Source organism: Musca domestica, unplaced genomic scaffold, assembly GCF_030504385.1.
Source record: "Musca domestica strain aabys unplaced genomic scaffold, Musca_domestica.polishedcontigs.V.1.1 31, whole genome shotgun sequence".
Lineage (NCBI taxonomy): Eukaryota > Metazoa > Arthropoda > Insecta > Diptera > Muscidae > Musca > Musca domestica.
The window spans coordinates 5019481-5043941 of NW_026712309.1; the positions used below are offsets into that span (position 1 = coordinate 5019481).

The following is a 24461-nucleotide window of genomic DNA, read 5'->3' on the forward strand; positions in this document are numbered from 1 at the left end:
TGTCTGGGACCAATACTTCTAGGTGTTACATAATTGATGACCCAATCAAACTTATAATACACTATGTGTTGTAGGGTATAAATATTGGTGAGTTACAATTGAAAAATAAACTTTGATTACCTGACGAGCTCAAACAAATATGTACGTGTTTACTGATTTGTGTTCTGAATTTGTTGGTTCGTTTTCGGTTAGGCTTAAACAAAAATAGGTAGCACGTCAAGAACGAGCTAAATAACTATTCTCTGAGGTAAATAGCTGATCATGTGCAACATTAGCAATGACTATCAATGTTTAATAGCAGTTGCAGGCTAAGACTAATTTCAATAGGTCTGGCTTTAAAACCCTGGTTGAGACGTAATAATATGGAGGAGTTTTTCCCTCAAGATATCGGCTTGTATGAATCGGAAAAGTGGTTGTTAAAAACATTTCGCCTGTACGTCCGTTTGTCAGTACATGTACATCTGTGTTTGGCCCAAGAATGAATCGGCTAAGATTTGAATATTCCACTCAAGCTGAAGCAATGGTATTCGGTATAGGGAACCTTGCCAGACCTTTGTCCATTTTTATACCCTTCACCATTCTATGGAGGGTATATTAACTTTGTCATCCCGTTTGTAACTCCTCGTAATATTCTTAATAGACCCTACAAAGTATATATATTCTGGTTCAGAGTAAAATTCTAAGACGATCTGGTGATGTCCGTCTGTCTGTCCATCTGTCTGTTGTAATCACGCTATCTATGCATAGTTTACTAGTAGGCAGGTTAAGTTCGTAAATGGGCAATGTCGGTCCATGTTTTCGTATAGCCCCAATATAACGGTATCTCGAATATTGGGATTTTAACGACATTATTTACCGGAATTATTGAAAATTTCATATTTGAAGTTCGTAATGGGTACTACAACCTATGACAAACATTTTTGTATGCAGGTCCATGTCTTCGTATAGCCCCCATACAACTGTACCTCCCGATATTCGGTATTTTAATGATCTCAGCAAAATTATTCACCGGAATCGTTTCAAATTTCGTGTTGAAAGATCTTATGGGTACTACAACTTATGCCAAAAAAATCGTATGCAGGTCCACATCTTCATATAGCCTCCATAAAACGGTACCTCCCGTTACTCCGTATTTTCATGAATTTTGCGACATTATTCACCGTAATTGTAACAAATTTTGTATTTGAAGCTCGTAATGGGCACTTCAGCCTATGACAAAAATTTCGTATGCAGGTCTACGTCTTCGTATAGTCCCCATATAACGGTTTTCATTTAAGTGGTAGTTTTCGGATTTTTTTTTTCAAAATTTTCAATTTCCTTCGAAATGGTGGAGGGTATTAAAGCTGCTTTTTTACTTGTTAATACTTAGCTCAACTTTCATGATCCACTGTGTCTTTTCTATATTTGAACGTCAAGCTGATTTTCGTTTCATTCTTCTGATACTTTGCCAATTACTACTTACCAACTTTAAAACCAAATCTAATAAAATGCAAGATTTAAAATGATGTTTTCATAACAAGTCGTATATTTTTTTAAAAGTAATACATACATTTACACATTTATTTATATTAATTAGCAATGCAAATGCGAAATTATTATTTTTGTTTTCAAGAAAAGCTGAAAAAACGCAAAACAAAAAACATTTACAAATGGATTTAAATTATGCTTATATTAATTTTAAAATAATATTTATATTAATTATTGATTTGAAAAAAAAAAAAAAAAACATTATTTTTTATAGAATGTTTTCAAATATACAGTTCAACACGTCGGTAATTCAAAAGTAGGCAAATTATTTTGAAATCATTCTATCACAGACAATCAACAATTTTTACCTGAAAATGACATACAGATACATATATAAATTTGTTAATCTTAAATTCTATTGTTTGCTTAAATACACTCAAAGAAGAATTGTGTAAAAATGGGAAAGGCAATTCATGCTCGGGCATTTGAGTTTAAGTTTAGAGAGCAGATGGTCACATACTCCCCAAAATATAAGCAGTGTACAGATTTTAAGTGCCCATAAAAAGGTTGTTTTAAATAGAGTTATGTGGATGGAAAAAATGCTGGGGAGAGATGCAGAACTGTGAAGTTCGTTGGGATTGGGGCACTCCGGTAAGGAAGGAGTTCTTGAAAATAAAAGTTAGTACAAACTATTAGACTTTAGTCTTTAGTAAGAAACTTAACATCAGGTAACTGCGTTGCTACACATTGACAGAAAACGGTCAAACCAGTGACGTTCCTATCCAACCTGAGCTAACTAGGAAAAAAATAAGTCATACCAGAAGGGGGAATACTTTGATTCTTTACCAGGGCCTAAATTCCCGTTATGATGAAACGCTATTGTCCTGAATCCTTAATTGATGAGTTACCATAAAAAATGGACCGATATATTCAGTCATGGCATATTTTTTAAAGTAATGACCATTTATTCGCTATTACCTTTTGACAGAGTCGAATATGGGGACAGTGGAAGAACATATTTGATATTTCGATTTCATGTCTTGTTCGATTTTTTCTAACCTGGTTATAAATCCAGGTTTAAAAATTCGGCTACTTTTACGGGCTGTAAACAAAGATCCTCTGGAGTGATTGGGGTGGGGTAGGTTTGGCTGGGCAATTAAAGAGATGCAGCGTATTTGGCCGTCCTATATCACACACACCAGATAGACTTTTCCCACATCTTAGTCAATTCATGTCCTTTCCTGCCGAATTGAGACGACTGCATCATCCTGAACGTAATTGCACCAAAACTACCATGGTTTGTCTAGGCAGCGGAAGTTCTTCAGCTGCAGTGGAAGGGTTGGACTCCGAGAACGGCATTCATTGTATAATTGTTGATGGCATCTCTGATTGCATCAGCATGGATCTATCTTTTTGATCAAGAGCAGGGCTTGCCAAATGCTACCAATACTAAAGCTTTGACATGAACATCGAGAGAGTAACTCTCCCTCTCTCAGTAAACATTGTGCTAGTGAAAATTTGTTGTTGGTAGACAAGCGAGTAATTCTTGTGGTATGTTTACTCATCGATGGTGAGATTTATAGACAAAACTATGATTGTGTGTAAGTGGTGGTGAATTGCCCATAGGCGGTTTGTTGGCGAGCGCTGATGTAGTGGCTCACTCTTGTAGCGTTGCACCTTCCTCTCAAGATCATGTATGTCCCTCTTGGGTAAGGAACACTTGTATTCGCAGACGACACTAGGTCTCATAGCTAACCACGTTGTACGAGGCCAACAAGGTCTCCTCATCCGCACACATTTTGTCGCAAATAGCTGTGGTTTGCGCGGACGATTCAAAAATGCAGTCGAATGTGACCCCTAGGATCTTTTCCTTCTCTAGATCGTTTATGTACTTCCTGGCACACCTGTGTGGTGAAGTTCTATACACCATATAATGGTTCGGATGACTCCCTCGATAACACCCAAGCAGGCATTGCAACGACAGTGCATGATTATGATGTATGGGAAGGACCTTTACTTCCTCGTGTAAATGGCACACTGATGTCTTGAGGATGCACCTTGTAACAGTTCTCAGGACATAATTCATAATGGCAGGTCTGGATGTTCTTCCACTGTGTAGCACTTATATTCGAAGATCACAGTGGGGCCACATAGCTGACCACTGACCGACCTATCGCATTATAAGAGGTCAAAAAGGACTCCTTGTCCGCGCCCCAAGTGCTGCCAGCTAGCTCCTTGAGGACCTTGTTCCTACTTTTCATTTTTGTCGCAGATAGCTGTGGCTTGCAAGGACGATTTGATCATACTGTTGAATGTGACCCCTAGGATCTTGGACTTAAGACCCATTCATATTGAGCGGACCATGTAGTAAAGAGTGTGGCAATTGATTCAGTGGCAGATATTTTCATATTCCTCGCGTGGAAGTAGGCGGAAGCTCAGCTAGATAGGTGTCCAGCCTTATACATACCTTACAACACTAGGGCCCGACGCGATGATCGTCGCATCATTCGCATACGTGACGATTTCTATGCCGCCTGGAGGGCGGGGGATTCCGGAAAGGTAAGTGGTTAAACAGTTCCGGAGATATCACTCCACCTAGAGGAACTCCCTGTTTCACCCTAGGGGAAATGGACTTCGTGTTCCGTAATTCCACATACAACTGGCGTCCACACATTTAGTTGAGTTGATTATTTAACGTTTGGTCGGATTTTCTCTCTACATCCTCAAACAGTGTGGCTACCAACACTGTTCTATGGCACGGCTTGTTCTGGCTAAATTTTCGACTGATATGTGTAGATATGGCTTGCAATTCTGTTGTGGTGCTATGTTGTGGACGGAATCCTGATTTTGGGAAGGAGTAAAACTTCAAAAGTTTTTGCTACTGGCAACAAGAGCGAAATTGGGCAGTATGATTAGCCTTTCCTGGCATTTTTGTCTGGCTCCTGTATCGGGACCACCCGACCCATTTGCAAGGCTTCGTGAACAACATTACCATTGAAATTCCGTCCTGGCTCAACGCTTTGGATGACTTAGCATTTCGGATGACTTTTGCAACAAACCCATCGTAAAATGTGGTGAGACGAGATATTACAAGACGTAGTACTCTTCGATTCGCCGTATCGCTCTCAGAGTGCTCGACAAATTCATTTGCTTGTCTCACTACTTTTCTTGGGACCCTTGGACGCATGGAACCGAAACTGGGAGTAACTCTTTTACGAGGTCTGCCCAGAGGTCTTTCTCTGGTACCGCAGGTGATGAGAAATTCCAAGGAACCTCAACACTCTGCCTCATTATCACAGTTCCTTGTGATCTTTGTCGAGGGCACTTTGAGACTAAATAGGTTGCCGTTCGCCAGCGTAAGACCGGAAAGGGTGAATAGGCCTCGCTCCTAGCAGTTTTAAAACCACGTCCATGTAAACGTGGTGATTAGACTGCACCATCAGTGTAGCACTTGTCCTATTCCTGATCGTGCCTTAATTTTACTCATTGTAGTTGACCAGTCCCAAACTGGAACTGGAAACAAAAACTGGTAGTTGTTTCGACTACGAAGTTTGACCGGTGCAGCGGGTGTTAGGAGCCCCTAGATCTGTTGATATATCCTGACTACAGAGATTCCCCTTTTTCAGGGGCCACGCGGTGGATGTTGTGTATACCCAAATGGTGGGTAGAACTTCGGCTCGATGTGGAGTTGCATTCTCAACCGGGTGTTGCTACCCACAGAGCAGCAGAGGTGTAAAATAGTCGTCAACCCCTTGCCAAGAGGGAAGTGAAGCACATATAGCTGATATTAAAATTGGTACCTTCGAAATAGACTTAGAACTCTGTGGATAGCTACCACTCTCTAAGATAACTCTGAGTAGTTCCAAAGAAATGATGGCTGACTCATCTTATCGTGACTCTGGTGCAATGGTGCACCGTGGTTAGAGCCGTCAAGGCGAGAATCATGTAAAACGCCCTCGATTACATGCCTCTACTGGTAAATTTGTTTTTTTTTTTTCGGGTATCCGACCAGGAGGTCTAACCCAAATGGTTTGGGCAGTTCTCTGAAGTGACGATTGGTGAACTCTCCGAATTCTGACCGTGGGACCTCTTCGGATCAATCACCGTTACATCGACTATCATCACTTTTCCCAACGATTAACACTCATATCGGTTCCAATGTTGCACCGCTTCAGATGGTCTAGCAACTTTCTGGGATCAGCATGATTGAAACCAAAGGGTCATTTCATCGCTCATTTACTTGTTACATACTCATGCATACTCGTATTTCAGTGTGATCCATAGTGCTATGGAAATATCACTGATGATATTTCAATTATAGCATAACTAATTGAAAATTATTCAAATACTATTTTGTTTTTTTTTTTTTTTAAATCTCCTTCCTGATTTCTATTTTTAAAAAAGTGCTAACGGTTTTATAATTTTGCAAATATATTTTTTTATACATCGCCCTTGCATATAACTTTCATTTTTATCGCCGCATTCATTTTTATACCCAGAGAATGGACATACTTAATTTTTCTTCGAGTGTATTATATTAAAAATTTATTTTTTATTAATTATATAAATTATTAACATGATAAATTAATTGATTTTTTTATTACTTAACAGATAAACGTTTCGTTATATTTCATTGTGTGTAATAGAACAGAAAATGGCAAACATAGATCAGCGGAATAAAATTGGTCTCATAAATCCTTCAGATATTTGGCCATTAACGACTGTCGTTGTTGTAGCTAAATTATGAAATTACATTATGGGTATCTGGGTGTATCTTATTTACATTTACATATGTTTTTCTTGTTGTTGTTACGTACAAATTTGAAGTATACAAAAAATGACTTATATAATAATTTATATTAATTTATTTGGGTAATTGTTTATTAACGTTTTTTTTATTACTTTTTTCCTTGTCTACAAATGAAGTCATAAAAAATATCCCAACTCCAAGTGGGGCGGGGCATCATAAAAATCCCTCTCTCTTAACATAATAATCTTTAATCGTATCCCTGCTTTCGATGTTTTATTTTTGTTATTATTTTTGTTTTTGTTCTGTTTAATTGTACAATTCAAAAGTCACTCATCTTTGTTGTGTATTTGTGTTTGCGTGTATGTTTGTATGCCGATTTTATTGGGAACTGTTAATTCATTTTAGCAATTCATTTTATTTGGATGAATGTTGAAGAGAAAACATTTATTTTGTAATTTAATGTCCCATAATTTTTGTGTGCAATCTCATGTTTAATTGCAGAAAATTCAATCAATTGAATGTTTCAGTTAATAAAAACCTTTGAGAGATTTAATATGGTTAAGTTTTATATTGTTCTATAAAAAATTGTAATTTATGAACTCTATAAAATCGTGGCATTCTAATTCCAATTGGAATGTTCGTTTTTATTGGGGGAGATTATGTGGATGATGTCTTAAGTCAGAGAATTGTACATTTAATTCAAGAATAGGCTACTTTGCACAGTGTTTCTATCAATGAAATATTCAGAAGAAGTCTAAGAATAAATCACGGGTGCATTTCAACAAGTATAAGCGGGGACGAAAAGTATTAAAATGTACTAAAAATTGAATATTGAAATTTGGAATGAGAGTTAGCGATGGATGTTCCAAAGGGTTCTTTGAAAATTCGAACTTTAAGGTCACGAAAATATCTAAAATGGTACTAAACTTCTAAAATTTTGTGTGAGAATCAAGGTTGAAAGGTAAATTTAATACATGAAGGTGTTTTTGGAAATTACTACTAAGTGTGAGAACGGTACTAATTGGTACTAAATTTGGGAAAGTTTGGTTTAGGATGAACGCATGGAGCTGAAATTTTGTGTTAGCGTCCCTGTTAAGGGTTGGTTTGTGATAAAGATATGGTTTTTGAAATGTGTACCACAATTGCACGAAACGTACTAAATAGTACTGGTGCAATTTGTTATTGAATTATTGGAAATAGTTCTTGAAATCTGAAATTTGGTATTAGGGTCGCTGTTCATGTATAGCCTGGTCATATTGAGGTGGTTTCGGAAATGTGTACTATAATTGTACGAAAAGTACTAAATGATACTATGTTCTTGGTATTGGATTAAGGGATAAAAAGAAAATTCTTAAATTTGATATTTTCATAACTGTTGGCATTTGGGGTTGAGATTTGGAGGTGTTTTTTATAAATGCGTCCTAAATTTGTACAAAAAGTACTTAATGGTATTAATTTTGTTGTTGGGTAGAGAGATAGAGCTGAAATTGTTAAATTTAATATTGAGATCTCTATTGGTATCTGGGATGGAGGTGGTTTTGGAAATGTGTACTATAATTGTACGAAAAGTACCAAATCGTACAAGGATTGGTATTGAACGAAGGAGCTTAAATCCTGAATATTGTTATAGATGTCACTGTTGGTGTCTGTAGTTGTGAGAGAAGGAGGTAGTTTGGGAATACTTACTATGAACGTTCGAAAAGAGCAAATGAGCCGTTATGAGTCGAGATAGTGTCTAGGGAGAAAGAAAAGGAGGTGAATGGATTTGTAATGCTTTTGAAGAGGGGACTTGAAATGGCATTGGTATATAAACCTAGTGTGGCTTATGGGTTCAGTTTGAAATCGATATTATCTTGAGAGCAATTGCTTTATTAAATACCTTTTAACTACTACAAAACGGTTTACTGACTCCCAATTTTACACTGATTGGTAGGTTTCGTATCGAGATGAATTGAACTAGGTCACTGGTTCGACTTTGTAGTGGGACATGTACACTTTGTAGTGACGTTACTTATTACTTGGTAACATAAAAGTATGTTATAGCGTCTTCCAAATTTTTTAGAAAATAATTCAATAATGTTTGGTTTGTTGTAATGCAGAGATTGGGTATTGTATTTTCTAAAAGTAGTGCACGTGATATGCGATTTTTCCAATACCACTTAGTACTTTTTGTACAAATATAAGACACAAAGCACTGCACAATCTCATCAGTGCCATCAGTAATCTAAATATCAATACTATTCGTACAATTATAGCACACATTTTCGAAACCACCTCCATATGGCCAGGCTACACATGAACAGCGACCCTAATACCACATTTCAGTGTTCAAGCACTATCTGTTCACACCTAATACCTAATTGAACCAAATATATAACCATTTCTAAAACTTCTTACATACCCCAATCTTACAGTTTAACAGTAATCTTAATTCAAATTTCAGGATTCCAGCTCTATTGGTTCCCCAAATCCAAATCTTACCAAAGGTATATAAAAGTATAACTTTCCATTGCTACTTACATCATACAATCTAATAGAAATCTTTTTTATTCTAAATTTCAGGATTTCAACTCTACCGGTTCTTCCAAAATTTAAATTGTACCAAATTTAGTTCCACTTAGTACACATAAGTATGAATTTTCAAAACTAACTACATATCTAAGTCCTAAATGCAAAAATAATTTTGTTTCAAAATTTCAGCTCTGTCGGTTTGCACAAATCCAAATTTACCAATTTTATTATACATAAGTACGAATTTCCAAACTCCCTATATACCCCTACCATTTAGTACAAATAAGTGCACATTTCCATAACAACCTGCATCATACAATCCAATAGAAATCGTGATTCCCTATATTAGAGTTCCCGCTTTATCGGTTCCTAATTGTTGGAAACTTTGTACACATAAGTACGAATTTCCAAAGCTTCCTAAATACCAAAATCTAATACTCCCAAGGATCCCATTCTAAGTACAAATTGTACCAAATATAGTACAGATAAGTACGAATTTTCGAAGCTTCCTACACTCCCACAGTAATACTAATTCCAAAGTTCAGCATTCCATCTTTACAAGTTCGCCTTAATAAAAATTATACCAAATGTAGTACAAATTTCCAAATCTATCTACTTATCCCAATAATACATTCCAACAGTAATCTTCTATTGGTTCGCCCAAATCCAAATTGTACCAAATTTAGTACACGTAAGTAAAACTACCTACATCATACATTTCAGGATTCCAACTCTATCGGCTCACCCAAAATTTAAATTGTATCAAATATAGTACCATTTAGTACACATAAGTACGAATTTCCAAAACTACCTATATTCCTCAGTCTTAGAATGCCATAATAATCTTATTTCCAAAATTCAGTATTCCAGCTCTATCGGTTCACCCAAATTGAAATTGTTCTAAATTTAGTATCATTTAGTATTTTTCATTCACACAGGTACAAATCTAGAAAACTACTTTCATATCCCAATCCTACACTACGCCAGTAATGTTAATTTCCAGTTTCAAGATTCTAGCTCCATCCTAAATTCATATTGTACTAAATTTAATACCGTTTGGCACGTTTCGTATACATGAGCACACACTTCCAAAACTATCTCTCCTTACCTCTACTCTACCCCTCAACCGTGATTTCCATTCCAAATTTCAAGTTTTTAGCTTTAACCGTTCACATGACTTGAAATGGTACTAAATGTAGTACATATTTATACTTTTCGTACTCGTATGGTGGGAATTTCCTAAAAAACAACCCTTTGGTACGTCTACCATACACACACACCCAGTGACCCTCATTCCAAATGTATGAGTTCTAGCTCTACTGCTTCCTCAAATACAAAGGGTACCATATTTAGTAACTTTTAATACTTTTCGTACCGTTCTAATACGAATTTCTAAAAACTCAGCCTTATCTGATCCCTTCGAACAAAGAGTGACCATTAACAAAAATTTCAAGCTTCAGTCGTTTAAGTCAGACAGTCAGTTAGTCAATTTCTTTACTATTTTCTCAATACAGATTTAATAAGAGTTATAATTATTATCAGCTTTAACCTTATATGTGAGAGTTGCCAGAAGGAGTGGACCGCTATTGCCCATATTTATCGTGCGACCCACCATTTCCAAATATCCTGAAACAGATTTGATCTAAAGAGACCTAGAACCTAAGACCGTTGTTTCGATAAGTACGTTTTGGCCGTATCAAATGACCTATAGGGTGAGATAAAAAACTGCAACAAAGTCAAACGCTATAAAAAATTTCGAAAATAGCATAAATTTTTAGAACAAGTTTAGATTTGTACTAATTGGTCATCTTTGGCACGAATTATGGCCTTCAACGGCCAATGAAACCGTCACACGCTGCCCGAATGTTGTTCTGCGGTATTTTGGCCCAACGGATTGGTATCCGGAGATTTTGGTGGCCTTTGTGCGGTGGAAATGAAGCGAGGAACATCATTTTGTAACCATTTTTGGGTTTGGCCGGCCCTTGAGTTCTGGTGGCCAACCTAAGATGCACATTCTCCGCTGACCTCTTTGGCAAGTAAACACGATCATTTTGTTTGTTTACAAACTGCTGGACAACGAATATTTTCTCATCCGAGAAAACCAAATCCGGCAGTTCACCACTTTCGGCCAAGCGAAGCAACTTTGTAGCTCTTTTGAGTCTATTTTCTTTCTGTTGCTTTGTAAGTTCTTGCACTTTTTGGAATTTCAATGGCCTAACCCCGAGCTCATTTTTCCATATTTGCTGAATGGAATATTGAGAAATGTTCAGCTCACGAGCCATTTTTCGGCCACTGCGACGCGGATTTCGATCAAGTCGCTTCTTTACTTTTCAAACCATTTCTGCTGATGTTGCCGTTTTCTTCCGTCCACTTCCTTGACGTCGGGCTATGCTACCAGTATCACGGTAACGAGCGATGGTACGAAACACAAAAGATTTATTCACATTTAAATGCTGGAGTGCTCTAACGACAGCCACTCGTGGTTTTCCAGCCAAATATAAAGAAATCATCACATTTGAATTCAATCAGGAATAACTTTTTTTCTAGAAAGTTCTCACCAAAATGCTTTTGTACGCTTGTAAACAATATAATGAGCTGTCACTGGAACAATTTTAACAGTTGTCGGACGAGTGGCTTAGAAATGACAGGAGTCTGAAATTGATTGCAGTTTTTTAATCTTACCCTTTATATATTATAATGGTAATATTTACCAAGGGGTAAGGTAGGGAGTAATTCGGGAGTTATTCCAAAAACAGCTCCAAAATAGTGTAACCAAATGGAAACTGAAATTTCTTTTAAATCTGACAACTGTCTCCTTAGAACTCCGACCAAACTCTATACTTTTAATTTTCAATTGCATCCTATTACTACAACAACCGAAAACACTATGTTACCTTCAGAGCTTAACAAAAAAATGATTTGTGTTTGTAGTTCAATTTTCTATATAAACCAAAATCCATGGTACCATGCCAAAATCAAATATCCAATTTTAAACGTAATTATTTTAAATTCTTAAATTTTCAACTGACATTCAGAATTTTTATTTAATACTCGTATATTTTATTTACAATGTAGCGATACAAGAACATATACATTTTAAGACATTTCAGCTGAATGTTTCGAAGACATCATTGTCCTCCACCATATCTCATATGAATGTAAGAATGAATGCTTATATAATTTGCAACATTTTGAAACATACGTAAGAAATCAACGATAATTATGAATTTCTGATTTAATTGCATTCGAATTTCCGAAAATCGATAATTATTTACTGAATTACATTCAATTGAATTTTTGGGATTTCTGTCAAGGAACCAAAGAAAAACACACACACATACGAGTATGTATCTCTGTGTGTTCATCAATTCATTTTGTGTTACTTCCTCATAAATCCATTAAACCGATTATTAATAAAAAATGGTGTCCTTTGGTCACAAGGATTTTCTACGACTATCTCCATTTATCTCTTTATCCACGACAAAAAGAGCCATAATTAAGAATTATTGTGATGGCCATCTCTTAAATGTTGACAAATGACATATTTGAAAAAAACACATACATACATACAACATAATCGACATACATACATACTTATTTATTTTGCGGAATTATCCAATTTCGTTGGAATTATTTGTTGGCTTCGTCGTTTGGTAATTTATTATTCTTTTGTATTTTTCTCGTAGAGCGCCAACTGCTGCTGGAAATGAACTTTCAGTTTGGACAATTTCCTTCCTTTGATGCATTGACGGCAATTTTCCTTTTTTGCACATTTTGCTGCTGCTACTGTTGTCGCTGATGGCGCTAATGATGTTGAACGATGATGATGACGATGTGGGAAAAGAGAACGATTGCTGTCACTTCCATTAGCCCAGTTACACGTCCCAATTTGGAACATATCAAAAGCCTCATTGTCGCAATTTCCACTTTGCTGCTGCTGCTGCCGTTGATGCTGTCGGTGGTTACATTGTTGCTCAAATGATGTTGGTTTTCGTTTTTGATTGCTGCACTGATGATTGTAATTTGATGTGGTCCTCCCCAGCTTCTTGTGGCCGTCGATGTAATTTCACATCAGCTGATGTTGGTGCTGATGCTGTTGACAGTAATCAGTGGTCAGCGCCACTTCAATGGTGTCGTCGGGTACACAATTGACCCCGGCCACCGAATTTGGCCCAACGAAATTGCCACACCCATTGGGATTGCCATTTGTCAACATGGTAATTGTCGTCTCCTGTATCCGACTGCTAACAATGTCCAACAAAAAAGGGGTGAGAATGAAAAGAGAGAAAAAAAAAACATACAAACATTAGGAATTCATGGAAGAGAGGATTTATTTATAAAAAACACAAATAAAAGAATTCATTATTAACGCCCATACACCATCCGAAATATAACATGGCTCGGAATTCATTGTGTGGTAGTCATGGGTCATATTTTGGCACGGAAGATCAATACTCAGAACGTTATTGTGAAATGTCAGTTGAAAAAAACATCAGATAATTTAATATTAAGCGGTTAAAGAAAATTATTACATTTGACCTCTGTTAAACACAATAGTTTATTTTCGAAGTATTAAATAATAATAAAAGATTATTAAATAAAATATTATCAATTTTTATGGCCTCCAATATTTTACGGAGGGTTTATAATTCCTCGAATACTCATGATAGACCCAACAAAGTATACATACATTTTTTTTTAAATTTTATTATATGAAAGCAAAAAATGTCGGAAATAGCATCAAATTTTAGAATAAGTTTAGATTTGTTCGAATTGGTCACCTTTGGCACGAATTATGGCCTTCAAATGGCCAATGAAACCGTCACACGCTGCCCGAATGTTGCTCTTCGGTATTTTGTCCCATTTTCGGCGAAGCGCTTGCTTGAGGTTTTCGACACTTTGGTATTTTTTAGTGCCAACCTTGCTTTCCAAAATACTCCAGACACAATGGATTGGTATCCGGATATTTGGTGGCCATTGTGCGTGGAAATGAAGCGAGTAACCTAATTTTGTAACCATTCTTAGTTGGTGCGTGCTGAGTCCTGTTGGAATGTTCAAGGTCTGCGGCCAAAATGTTTGCGTGCCCAAGGCTTCAATACACCCTCCAGAATATTTTCGCGAAAATATGCTAATATTCTGATGCCACGGTCGATTACTATGAGCGGAGAGCGACCATCGGCTGTTATGACGGCCCACATCATCACCATGGCCGGCGCTTGAGTCCTGGTGATCAATCGAATGTGCACATTTTCAGCTGACCTCTTTGGCAAGTAAACACGATCATTTTGTTTGTTTACAAACTGCGAATGTTTTCTCATCGGAGAAACCCAAATTCGGTAGTTCATCACTTTCGTCCAAGCGAATCAACTCTTTAGCTCTTTTGAGTCTATTTTCTTTCTGTTGCGATGTAAGATCTTGCACTTTTTGGAATTTCAATGGTTCTACCCCAGCTCATTTTTCAATATTTGCCGAATGGAATATTGCGATATGTTCAGCTCACGAGCCATTTTTCGGCCACTGCGACGCGATCAAGTCGCTTCTTTACTTTTCGAACCATTTCTACTGTTGTTGCTGTTTTCTGCCGTCCACTTCCTTGAAGTCGGCTACGCTACGGTAACGAGCAATGGTACCAGACACAAAAGATTTATTCACATTTAAATGCTGGAGTGCTCTAATGATAGCCACTTGTGGTTTTCCCGCTTGAATTCCACCACGAATAACTTTTTTTTGAAAAAATCTCACCAAAATTCTTTGGTACGCTCGTAAACAATATAATGAGCTGTCACTGGAATGGACGAGTAGCTTAGAAATTACAGCAGTCTGAAGTTGGTTGCAGTTTTTCATCTCACCCTGTGTAGTTGAAATATTAATTTATCCTAAACAGTAAAACACCAAGGCTGCTTGAAATTGGTGATAATCGGATCAGATTTAGATATAGCTCCCATATATCTTCAATTGATTTCGGATGAATTGTGCACCAAATGTCCAATATATGTCCACACGACCATAATTTTTTGTTAAAAACGGTTCAGATATAGCTATAGCTCCCATATATAGGTTTCATCCGATTTGGGGTTTTAGGTCCCTCACATGCACAACATGTACTCCAGAAGAATGATATTTGGTACCGGACATCAGATGCTGCTCGAAAATACCCCTGACAAATTTTATCGAGATTAGTTCGGATTAGGATATAGCTCCCATATATATCTTTATCCGATATTATGCTTATTGTGCACCAAATGACTAACATCAGCCCAAATGGACAGAATTTTGGCAATTACGACTGAATTATAGGATGAATTATGAATCAGTACTTCAAATTTGGTGTAAATCGGTTCAGATGTAGCTCCCATAAATATCTACCTATATACATTCAACAACGATGATCTTTGGTACCAGATATCAGATACAGCTCTGAAATAAGTGTATCAAATTTTGTCAAGATCGGTTCAGTTTTGGATATAGTTCCCATACATATCTTCAACCGATTTCGAGTTAATTGTGCTCCAAATAGCCAATATCTGTCAAAAAGTCCTGAATTTTGATACATCTGACCGAAATTAGCTAAAAGCAAGTACATCGAGTTCGTAGAAAATCAGTTCAGATATAGCTATAGCGCCCATATATATCTTTCATCCAATTTGGTGTTTATGTCCTTCAAATTCGTAATATGCATTCGACAACAACAAGCAAGATATCTTAAAGAGCTCGGAAATACCTTTACCAAATTTTATCTTGAACGGCTAAGATTTGGATATTGCTCCCATAAATCCTAATATTAGGAGCAACACGGCTCCGATATATATTTATACCCTACACCACAAGGTGGTCAGGGTATTATGTCTTTGTGCATTTGTTTGTAACAGGCAGAAGGAAACGAGATAGACCCATAGTTCCTTTTGATGATCTGCAAAGAATCACATTCTGAGTCGATTTATGCATGTCCGTCCGTCCGTCTGTCCATGTATTTTTGTAAACAAAGTACAGGTCGCATTTATTGCCCGATCCAGATGAAATTTTGCACAGATCATTTGTTTGACCCAAGGACGAACCCTATTGAAATTGGAAATAATCGGTCAAAATTTAGATATAGCTCCCATATATATCTTCGTCCGATTTGCCTTGTATTGTGCACCAAACGTGTAATATCAGACCGAATTGTATGGAATTTTGCATATTCACCCAAATTAGGTCTGAAAATATGTATGCCAAATTTGATCGAAATCGGTTCAGATATATCTATAGCTCCCATATATATTGTTCATCCGATTTGTTATTTTTGTCCACCGCCGCCGTAATATGCACTCTGCAACAACAATATTTGGGGAAATATATCAAATGCAGCTCAGAAATACATTTGCTAAATATTATCGAGATCGGCTCAGATTTGGATATAGCTCCCATATATAACTTCGTCCGATTTACCTTTTATTGTGCACCAAACGTCTAATTTTTGTCCAAATGGGATGGAATTTGGCACTTACGACCGAATTGAGTCTAGAAGCTAGTATGTCAAATTTGGTGAAGATCGGTTCAGATATAGCTATAGCTTCCATATATATTATTCATCCGATTTGTTATATTTGTTACCCACAACCGTAATATGCACTCCGTAACAACGATATTCAGGGAAATATATCAAATACAGCTCAGAAATATCTTTGCCAAATTTTATCGAGATCGGTTCAGATTTGGATATAGCTCCCATATATATCTTTATCCGATTTCAAATTAATTGTCCACCAACTGGGCAATACAATTCCGAATTTTAAAGATACAAATGCTTCGGCATATTTAGTCCTTTGAACTTTAAGTTATAATTATAATCATAGCGTGTATGATTGAATTCTCCCATAAAAACTTTTAATTGTTATGTGGAGCTCTATTAATTAGCAAAGTGGTGTAGGGTATCATAAAGTCGGCCCCGCCCGACTTTAAGACTTTCTTTACTGGTTTTTAATATAATCCTTCTCCAATTGATATCATGCACTCCATAGCAATGTTTTTTTGGTTTAAAAGTTTAAAATGTTTCCGTCAAATTTAGCAAAAAAAAAGGATTCAGAATTGGATACACCTCCTATATATTAGTTCCCTCTGAAACCAAACTGTAACTGCTCTAGGGCCAAAAGTTGAAAGGTGGTATGATCTACTTGAAATAAATTCTTTTGGTACGGGAGCTCTACTAAATATGCATAGTGGTTCAGGGTATCATATAGTCGGTCCCATCCGACTTTTGACTTTCCCTTACTGGTTTTTTTTCTCCTGATTATTTTAGAATATTCTGAAGATCCCATTTAATTTATTGCGAAATAACGAAATAATAAAACTTCATTGACAACTATAGAGTTATTGATCAAGTGAAGCGACGAATAAATCTGTAAATATTTGTCTCATATCCACTACCATTTTCAATAACGACATGCAATGAATAATTTTCGTCTTCATTGAGATGAGATGTGTCGGTTGCGGCATTTCTTTTCGGATTGACGCCCCAATGTAATCTTTCATGAAAGTGCATAGAGATCCTTGCGTGCTTAAAACAACAAAGAAACATTCCCTAATTACTTTCGAATTTCTTTGGACGCAAACAAGTTTAAACAAATGGGTCGTAACGAGTTGCTTGAAATGCAATTTTACTTAAGAAAATGTTTTGGGAGACTCCCACAACACAAGGCTATTTGTTTGTGTGTGTGTGTGGTTTTACTAACATATATTACATTTTATTATGAAAACAGAAACTTAAATTATTATTTTGTTTTGCAATTTCATTGAAATTGAAATTTGGTACACAATGTCCTCAAATTAATTGGGAAATTACTTTCTGAATTTATTTTATAAATGTAAATTCTTTATATAAAAATAATTTAATTTGGCGTAAACTTCCAGTCGAGTTATGAAGGATTTGCGAAGTTTAGAAACAATGGTCCAAATATAAATAGGGTTTCTATAACACTTACTTTGATGCAGTCACCAAGGATATAAATCAATGCAGTATACATTTCGTACTCGGAATCAATCTTTCCTTTCTTTTTATTTCTTGCCGGTCAGTGGAAATTTCTTTACCATTTGAATCGATCGATTTCGATTCCTAAATATGTTGTTCATAATTTTTTTTGCTAGATTTTAGACGAACCATCAAGATCGGTTGGAGAATGCAGTTAAAGTGTTTCAAGTTTTGATTATTGATATTCGTCGTAGACCCCATAAAGTATAGATATTCATAATCAGCATAAAATTCCTAGCTTATTTAAACATGTCTGTTTGTCTCTATGTTGAAACCACGTTACAGCCCACATTATTTGACGTAGAGCCTAGGATGGTTGGTATTGAAAATGAGATATATCGGCCCACGTTTTTGTATAGCCCCCATATAACGGTACCTGTATTCGGTATTTTTATGATTGGTATTTGTAGTTCACAATGGGTTCTAGCTCCGGTGGCGGAAAATAGTTTAAATAGGTCCACGTTTTCGTATAGCCCCCACATAATGGTACCTCCGGATATTCAGTATTTTGATGATTTGCCCCACATTTTTCAACTGATTTGTGTAAAAATTAGTATTTGTAGTTCATAATGTGTTTTAGCTCAGGTGGCAGAACATTGAATATTTTTTACTTGGAAAAATGTGGTTAGGATCATCAAAATTCCGAATATCAAAGTATATTTAGCCCTGTCCGTCCGCCGTCTGTTGTAATCACGTTACAGTCTATACGCATTAAGCTAACATTTTTGCACAGATCTGTCTTTTATCTGCAGGCAAGTCAAGTTCGAAGATGGGCTATATCGGTCCACGATATCGTATAGCCCCCATATAACGGTACCCCCGATGTTCGGTATTTTAATGATTTTAGCCACATTTTTCAATGACATTGTCTGAAATTCCACACAAGGACTTCCTTGTGAGTACTTTACCCTCTAAAAGAGAATTTTCTACATAGGTCCACGATATCGTATAGCCCCCATATAATGGTACCCCCGATATTCGGTATTTTGATGATCTTAGCCATATTTTTTATCGGAATTTTCTGAAATTCTTCACAAGGAGTTCTTTGTGAGCACTTTACCCCTCAAAGAGAATTGTCTATATAGGTCCACAATATCGTATATCCGCCAATATATCGGCACCTTCCGATATTCGGTATTTTTAAGATTTTAACAGAATTTGCAATGGATTTTATTTGATTGAAAATTTCCTAATTCATTCCAAATGGTGGAGGGTATTCAAAGTTCCGCACGGCCGAACTTACTGCTTTTTATACCCTACACCACAAGGTGGTCAGGGTATTATGTCTTTGTGCATTTGTTTGTAACAGGCAAAAGGAAAAGAGATAGACCCATAGTTCCTTTTGATGATCTGCATAGAATCACATCCTGAGTCGATTTATGCATGTCCTTCCGTCCGTCTGTCCATGTATTTTTGTAAACAAAGTACAGTTCGCATTTATTGCCCCATCTAGATGAAATTTTGCACAAATCATTTGTTTGGCCCAAGGAGGAACCCTATTGAAATTGGAGATAATCGGTCAAAATTTAGATATAGCTCCCATATATATCTTCGTCCGATTTGCCTTTTATTGCGCACCAAACGTGTAATATCAGTCCGAATAGTATGGAATTTTGCACGTACGATCAGATTGGACCTGAAAATAAGTATGCCAAATTTGATCGAAATCGGTTCAGATATAGTTATAGCTCCCATATATATTGTTCATCCGATTTGTTATTTTTGTCCTCCGTAGCCGTAATATGCACTCTGTAACAACAATATTTGGGGAAATGTATCAAATACAGCCCAGAAATACATTTGCTAAATTTTATCAAGATCGGTTAAGATTTGGATATAGCTCCCATATATAAGTTCGTCCGATTTACCTTTGATTGTGCACCAAACGTCTAATATTTGCCCAAATTGGATGAACTTTGGCACTTACGACCGAATTGAGTCTAGAAGCTAGTATGTCAAATTTGGTGAAGATCGGCTCAGATATAGCTATAGCTCCCATATATACTGTTCATCCGATTTGTCATATTTGTTACCCACAGCCGTAATATGCACTTCGTAACAACGATATTCAGGGAAATATATCAAATACAGCTCAGAAATATCTTTGCCAAATTTTATCGAGATCGGTTTCGATTTGGATGTAGCTCCCATATATATTTTTATCCCATTTCAAATAAATTGTGCACCAAATGGGCAATACAAGTCCGAATTTAAAAGATAAAATTAAAAGCCCGACTTTAAGACTTTCTTTACTGGTTTACTTGTTATAATTGGACTCTTTCGTGGTCTTATCACTCTAAAATTTTTTTTAAGGCTACTTCTTATCTATCTTTGGCGACATTTTATTAGGAGCTAGGTAATCCGCTGATATCATTACGTGAAATAGAACTGTGTTGGCGTTTATATGTTTGAATGCTATAGTTGTTTTGTTCTTTCTCAACAGGAAAGCCTGATCCCAGCGTTGTTGGTTTCATTAATGTGTCTATTGCCCTAGAGGCCTGACCATGGTTTCAGAAAAAAAGAAAAAAAAAAAAAACAAACATAAAAACATAATTGTTTTTAATAGAGAAAACATTCTTGGACGAAAATCAAGGAAACTGATGACGATAGAAGGTTCTTTTCGAAACTGTGGTATTCCCTTACAGCTTGCAAAACATTATTATTTTTGCTTAAAGATAAATAAAAATTGTATTTATAAATAAGACAACGATGGGGTTATTATAACTTTTTTTTTTTTTGAACAATCGTATTTTCTCGTCTGATCCTGTAAACGTACGAGTAATACAAGATTTTTACTATTCTAAGTTTTTCGCTATTCGATTCGATTCTAAAAAAAAAAAAAAAAAAAAAAAATATATATAAAGATGGCCACCATCCGGAAGATTTGTCGGGAAAATTTAAAATAGCATCAGAGCTTTATGACTTCGTTTAGAACTCGCAAGATAACCATTGGGAAATTTGGGATGCATTTTTTTGTTTTCTGGATTATATTAGATAAAAATAAGGAAACCTCCAATATTTAAAAGAGGCTATATTCAATTTGTCATGAAAAATTTAACGATGTCCGTCTGTCTATCTACAGCCCACAATATTTAAAGTTGAGCTATAAAATTTGTCATGATACAGGATGAGATGAAAAAACTGCAACTAACTTCAGACTGCTATCATTTTTAAGCTACTCGTCCGACAGCTGTTAAAATTATTCCAGTTACAGCTCATTATATTGTTTAGAAACGTACGAAAGCATTTTTGTGAGAATTTTCCAGAAAAAAAGTTATTCGTGATGGAGTTTAATTGTGATAGTGTGGTTTCTTTACAAGTGGCTATCGTTAAAGCACTCCAGCATTTAAATTTAAATAAATCTTTTGTGTCTCGTACCATCGCTCGTTACCGTGATTCTGGTAGCATAACTCGATTTGATCGAATCCCGCGTTGCAGTGGCCAAAAAATGGCTCGTGAGCTGAACATATTGCAATATTGCAAATATTGAAAAATGAGCTCGGGGTAAAGCCATTGAAATTCCAAAAAGTGCAAGAACTTACACCGCAACAGAAAGAAAATAGACTCAAAAGAGCTAAAGATTTGCTTCGCTTGGCCAAAGTGGTGCACTGCTGAATTTGGTTTTCTCCGATGAGAAAACATTCGTTGTCCAGCAGTTTGTACACAAACAAAATGATCGTGTTTACTTGCCAAAGAGGTCAGCCACCATAACTTAAGTGCCGGCCATGGTGATGGTGTGGGCCGCCATAACAGCCGATGGTCGCTCTCTGCTCTTTTAATCGACCGTGGCATCAGAATAAATGCCGAATATTATCGCGAAAATATTCTGGAGGGTGTATTAAAGCCTTGGGCATGCAAATATTTTGGCCGCAGACCTTGGACATTCCAACAGGACTCAGCACCAACGCGCCACCCAAGAATGGTTACAAAATGAGCTTCCTCGCTTCATTTCCAGCGCACAATGGCCACCAAAATCTCCGGATACCAATCCGTTGGATTATTGTGTCTGGAGTATTTTAGAAAGCAAGGTTGGCGCTATAAAATACCATAGTGTCGATCACCTCAAGCCAGCGTTTCGCCGGGAATGGGACAAAATAAAGCAGAGCAACATTCGGGCAGCGTGTGACGGTTTCATTGGCCGTTTGAATGCCCTAATTCCTGCCAAAGGTGACCAATTCGAACAAATCTAAACTTATTCTAAAATTTGATGCTATTTCTGGCTATCATTCAATAAAATTTAAAAAAAAATGTCAAAATTATGGCGTTTGATTTATTTTCAGTTTTTTGTTATCTCACCCTGTAGTTTAGGGCGATTGGTATTGAAAATGGTATTTTGAAAATTTTAGTCAATTTGGTGGAACAACTCTATGTTTTTTGAATATAAAAATAGTTTTTCAAATCACTTTAACCGATTTGAATTTACTTTAAAATTTTAATAACATTTAAATTTGTTCAAATCAATTTATCCATGATTTTGATTGAAAAAAAAGATAAAGACACCGGATTTGAAAATAAAGAAACATTTTTATAAAATATTGTTGTTAAAATTTATTTTTCTCTCAGCGAGACGTCAATTGGAATTTACGCAACCTTTAAAAAAACAAGATGTATTCTCTCACCTAAACAAGGCAATATGACTACAAAATGCAAAATGGATGAACGCGCAGCAGCAGGACACCAAGAAATGTCAAGAGTTGCGTAAATTACATCAGCGTTGTGGTGCAAGGAAATCGAAAGCCAATTCATAACGTCAGATATTTCATCGAATTCTACCTAATTTTAAACAATCCTAGGATGTCAGCATTCTTTCCGAAGAAAGTGACGTCATCCTTAATACACCAGTTTCGAATATGTATGAAACGCTGTAAAGGAGTATATAGCAACGGTTCTTGAACTCCGAGGAAAAACGATTAAATAGCCTATTACGAAAACTTGAAATTGGTAACAGAATCCGTCAACACTTTTTCGGGAGATGACTTGTTAAGCTGCAAGCAAAGTCTGTGACGATGTATTGAAACCGTTATGGATGCAACGTCTTCGATGCAGCAAAACGGAGGGTAAGCATTTGTGTTGTTTTCATTACAAGTTTGGAGAACGGACAAAGAAATTTATGCAGCCTTGTTCAAAAACAACAATTTTTGGAATTAAAAAGAATATTTAAGTGAACTTTCATCCTAGCCGACGTAAGAAGACCAATAATTCGAGCTGACTTCCTTAGCCACTTTTGGTTTATTAGTCGATGTTGAAAATAACCGTTTTTTAGATAACACAGCAGTAAGGGTACATAAAATCCCTTCGGGGAGAGTTGGAGATTTTATACGTTACTGCATCAATTCCTGGATTTGCACACGTAAGATTTCAAAAATAAAATGCACTGTCGAACACCATATTGAAACAAAGGGATCCTACATTCTAAAGCAAGAAACCAACTAAAAAACTTGAAATAGTAATACTAATGCCAGGGATTTGTCAAAGACGATTAAATGCTGTAACAACTCCCGATCGCTATACAGTGCCTCGTGTATAAGATTTTGGTCACATGTTGAGCGGTTAGAAAATGTTCAGCAAAACAGATCTTGTCAATTCTCCTATCGAAGAAGTGATCAGCGTAAGATTCTAATTTGATTTAACGATGTCCATCAGACTATTTGCCTTTATTATGTGATGAAGAAATTTGGCATAATAGTTTGCATTGCAACAAGGATGCTGGGTTTTGATAATGAGGTATATTGGACTACGTTTTCCTATCACCCCCATACATACCTATATTTGATCATTCAAGTCACATTTTTCTACGAAATTCAAATCAAATAAACTGATTTCTATAAGGGCTAAATCTCTTTATCTTCTATATCTATAAAAGAGGAAAATGTTTGTATGTTTGTTTGTTTGTTTGTAATTTATGGATTCGAAAACCGCTGAATAGATTTTCCTGAAAATTTCCATATATACTGCAACATCGCCTGAAAGTAACATAGGCTATATAAATTTTTGAATTTCCACTTGGAACTGGAGATATAGCATCAGAATCGGAGGTACCTCCCAAAAATTTAGATTTTATATGCACATATATATTGATTGGTTGAAGATACAGTCTCCAAATTTGGAATACGTAACGGAATTTGGAACAAAAATAAGTTTGCCAAATTATATTGTAATCGGTTCAGATTTGGATATAGCTCCCATATATATTTTCGGCCGATTAAAGCATTTGATGCACCAAACACGCTATGTATCCCCAATTTCAATGCAATTGGAAACGTGTGATAGATTTTATATAAAAAATTGATTTCCCAAATTATATTAAAATCGGTTCAGATTTGGATATAGCTCCCATATATTTTCCGCCGATTTCACATATTTGATGCACAAAACACGATACGTATTTCCGATTCCAATGAAATTCGGCATGAGTGGTTAAATTTGGTACAAAAATAAATTTGACAAATAATATTCAAATACGCTCAGATTTGATTATAGCTCCCATATTTATATACTCAGCCGATTTCACATATTTGATGCACCCAAAGCGAGAGAAACGAAATCTGGCACCAGAAAAAAATGTCAAATTATATTGAAATCAGTAGAGGTTTGGGTGTAGCTAACATATATATTTCGGCCGATTTCATACATGTTATGCACCAAACACGATATATATGACCGATTCCAATGAAATTCAGAATGTGTGGCGGAATTTGGTTACAATAATAAATGTGACAAATTAAT

General features: G+C 36.1%; 1 protein-coding gene and 1 long non-coding RNA gene across 2 annotated transcripts in view; one reads left to right on the forward strand and one right to left on the reverse strand.

The window, feature by feature from the left end:
• The window catches only part of LOC131803583 (uncharacterized), a 59071-nt gene extending 46570 nt beyond the window's left edge, over positions 1-12501 (forward strand). The window contains exons 2-4 of the long non-coding RNA XR_009342664.1: positions 8661-8703; positions 8780-8847; positions 12415-12501. This is a non-coding gene — a long non-coding RNA (uncharacterized LOC131803583). The remainder of the gene's footprint in view (positions 1-8660; positions 8704-8779; positions 8848-12414) is intronic.
• Positions 12502-12781: 280 nt separating this feature from the next.
• LOC101901204 (neuropeptide CCHamide-1 receptor) overlaps positions 12782-24461 on the reverse strand; it is a 45046-nt gene continuing 33366 nt past the window's right edge. Inside the window, exon 8 of the mRNA XM_059124968.1 lies at positions 12782-12969. Within this exon, the coding sequence (XP_058980951.1) occupies positions 12795-12969 (175 nt within the window). The 3' untranslated portion in view covers positions 12782-12794. The remainder of the gene's footprint in view (positions 12970-24461) is intronic.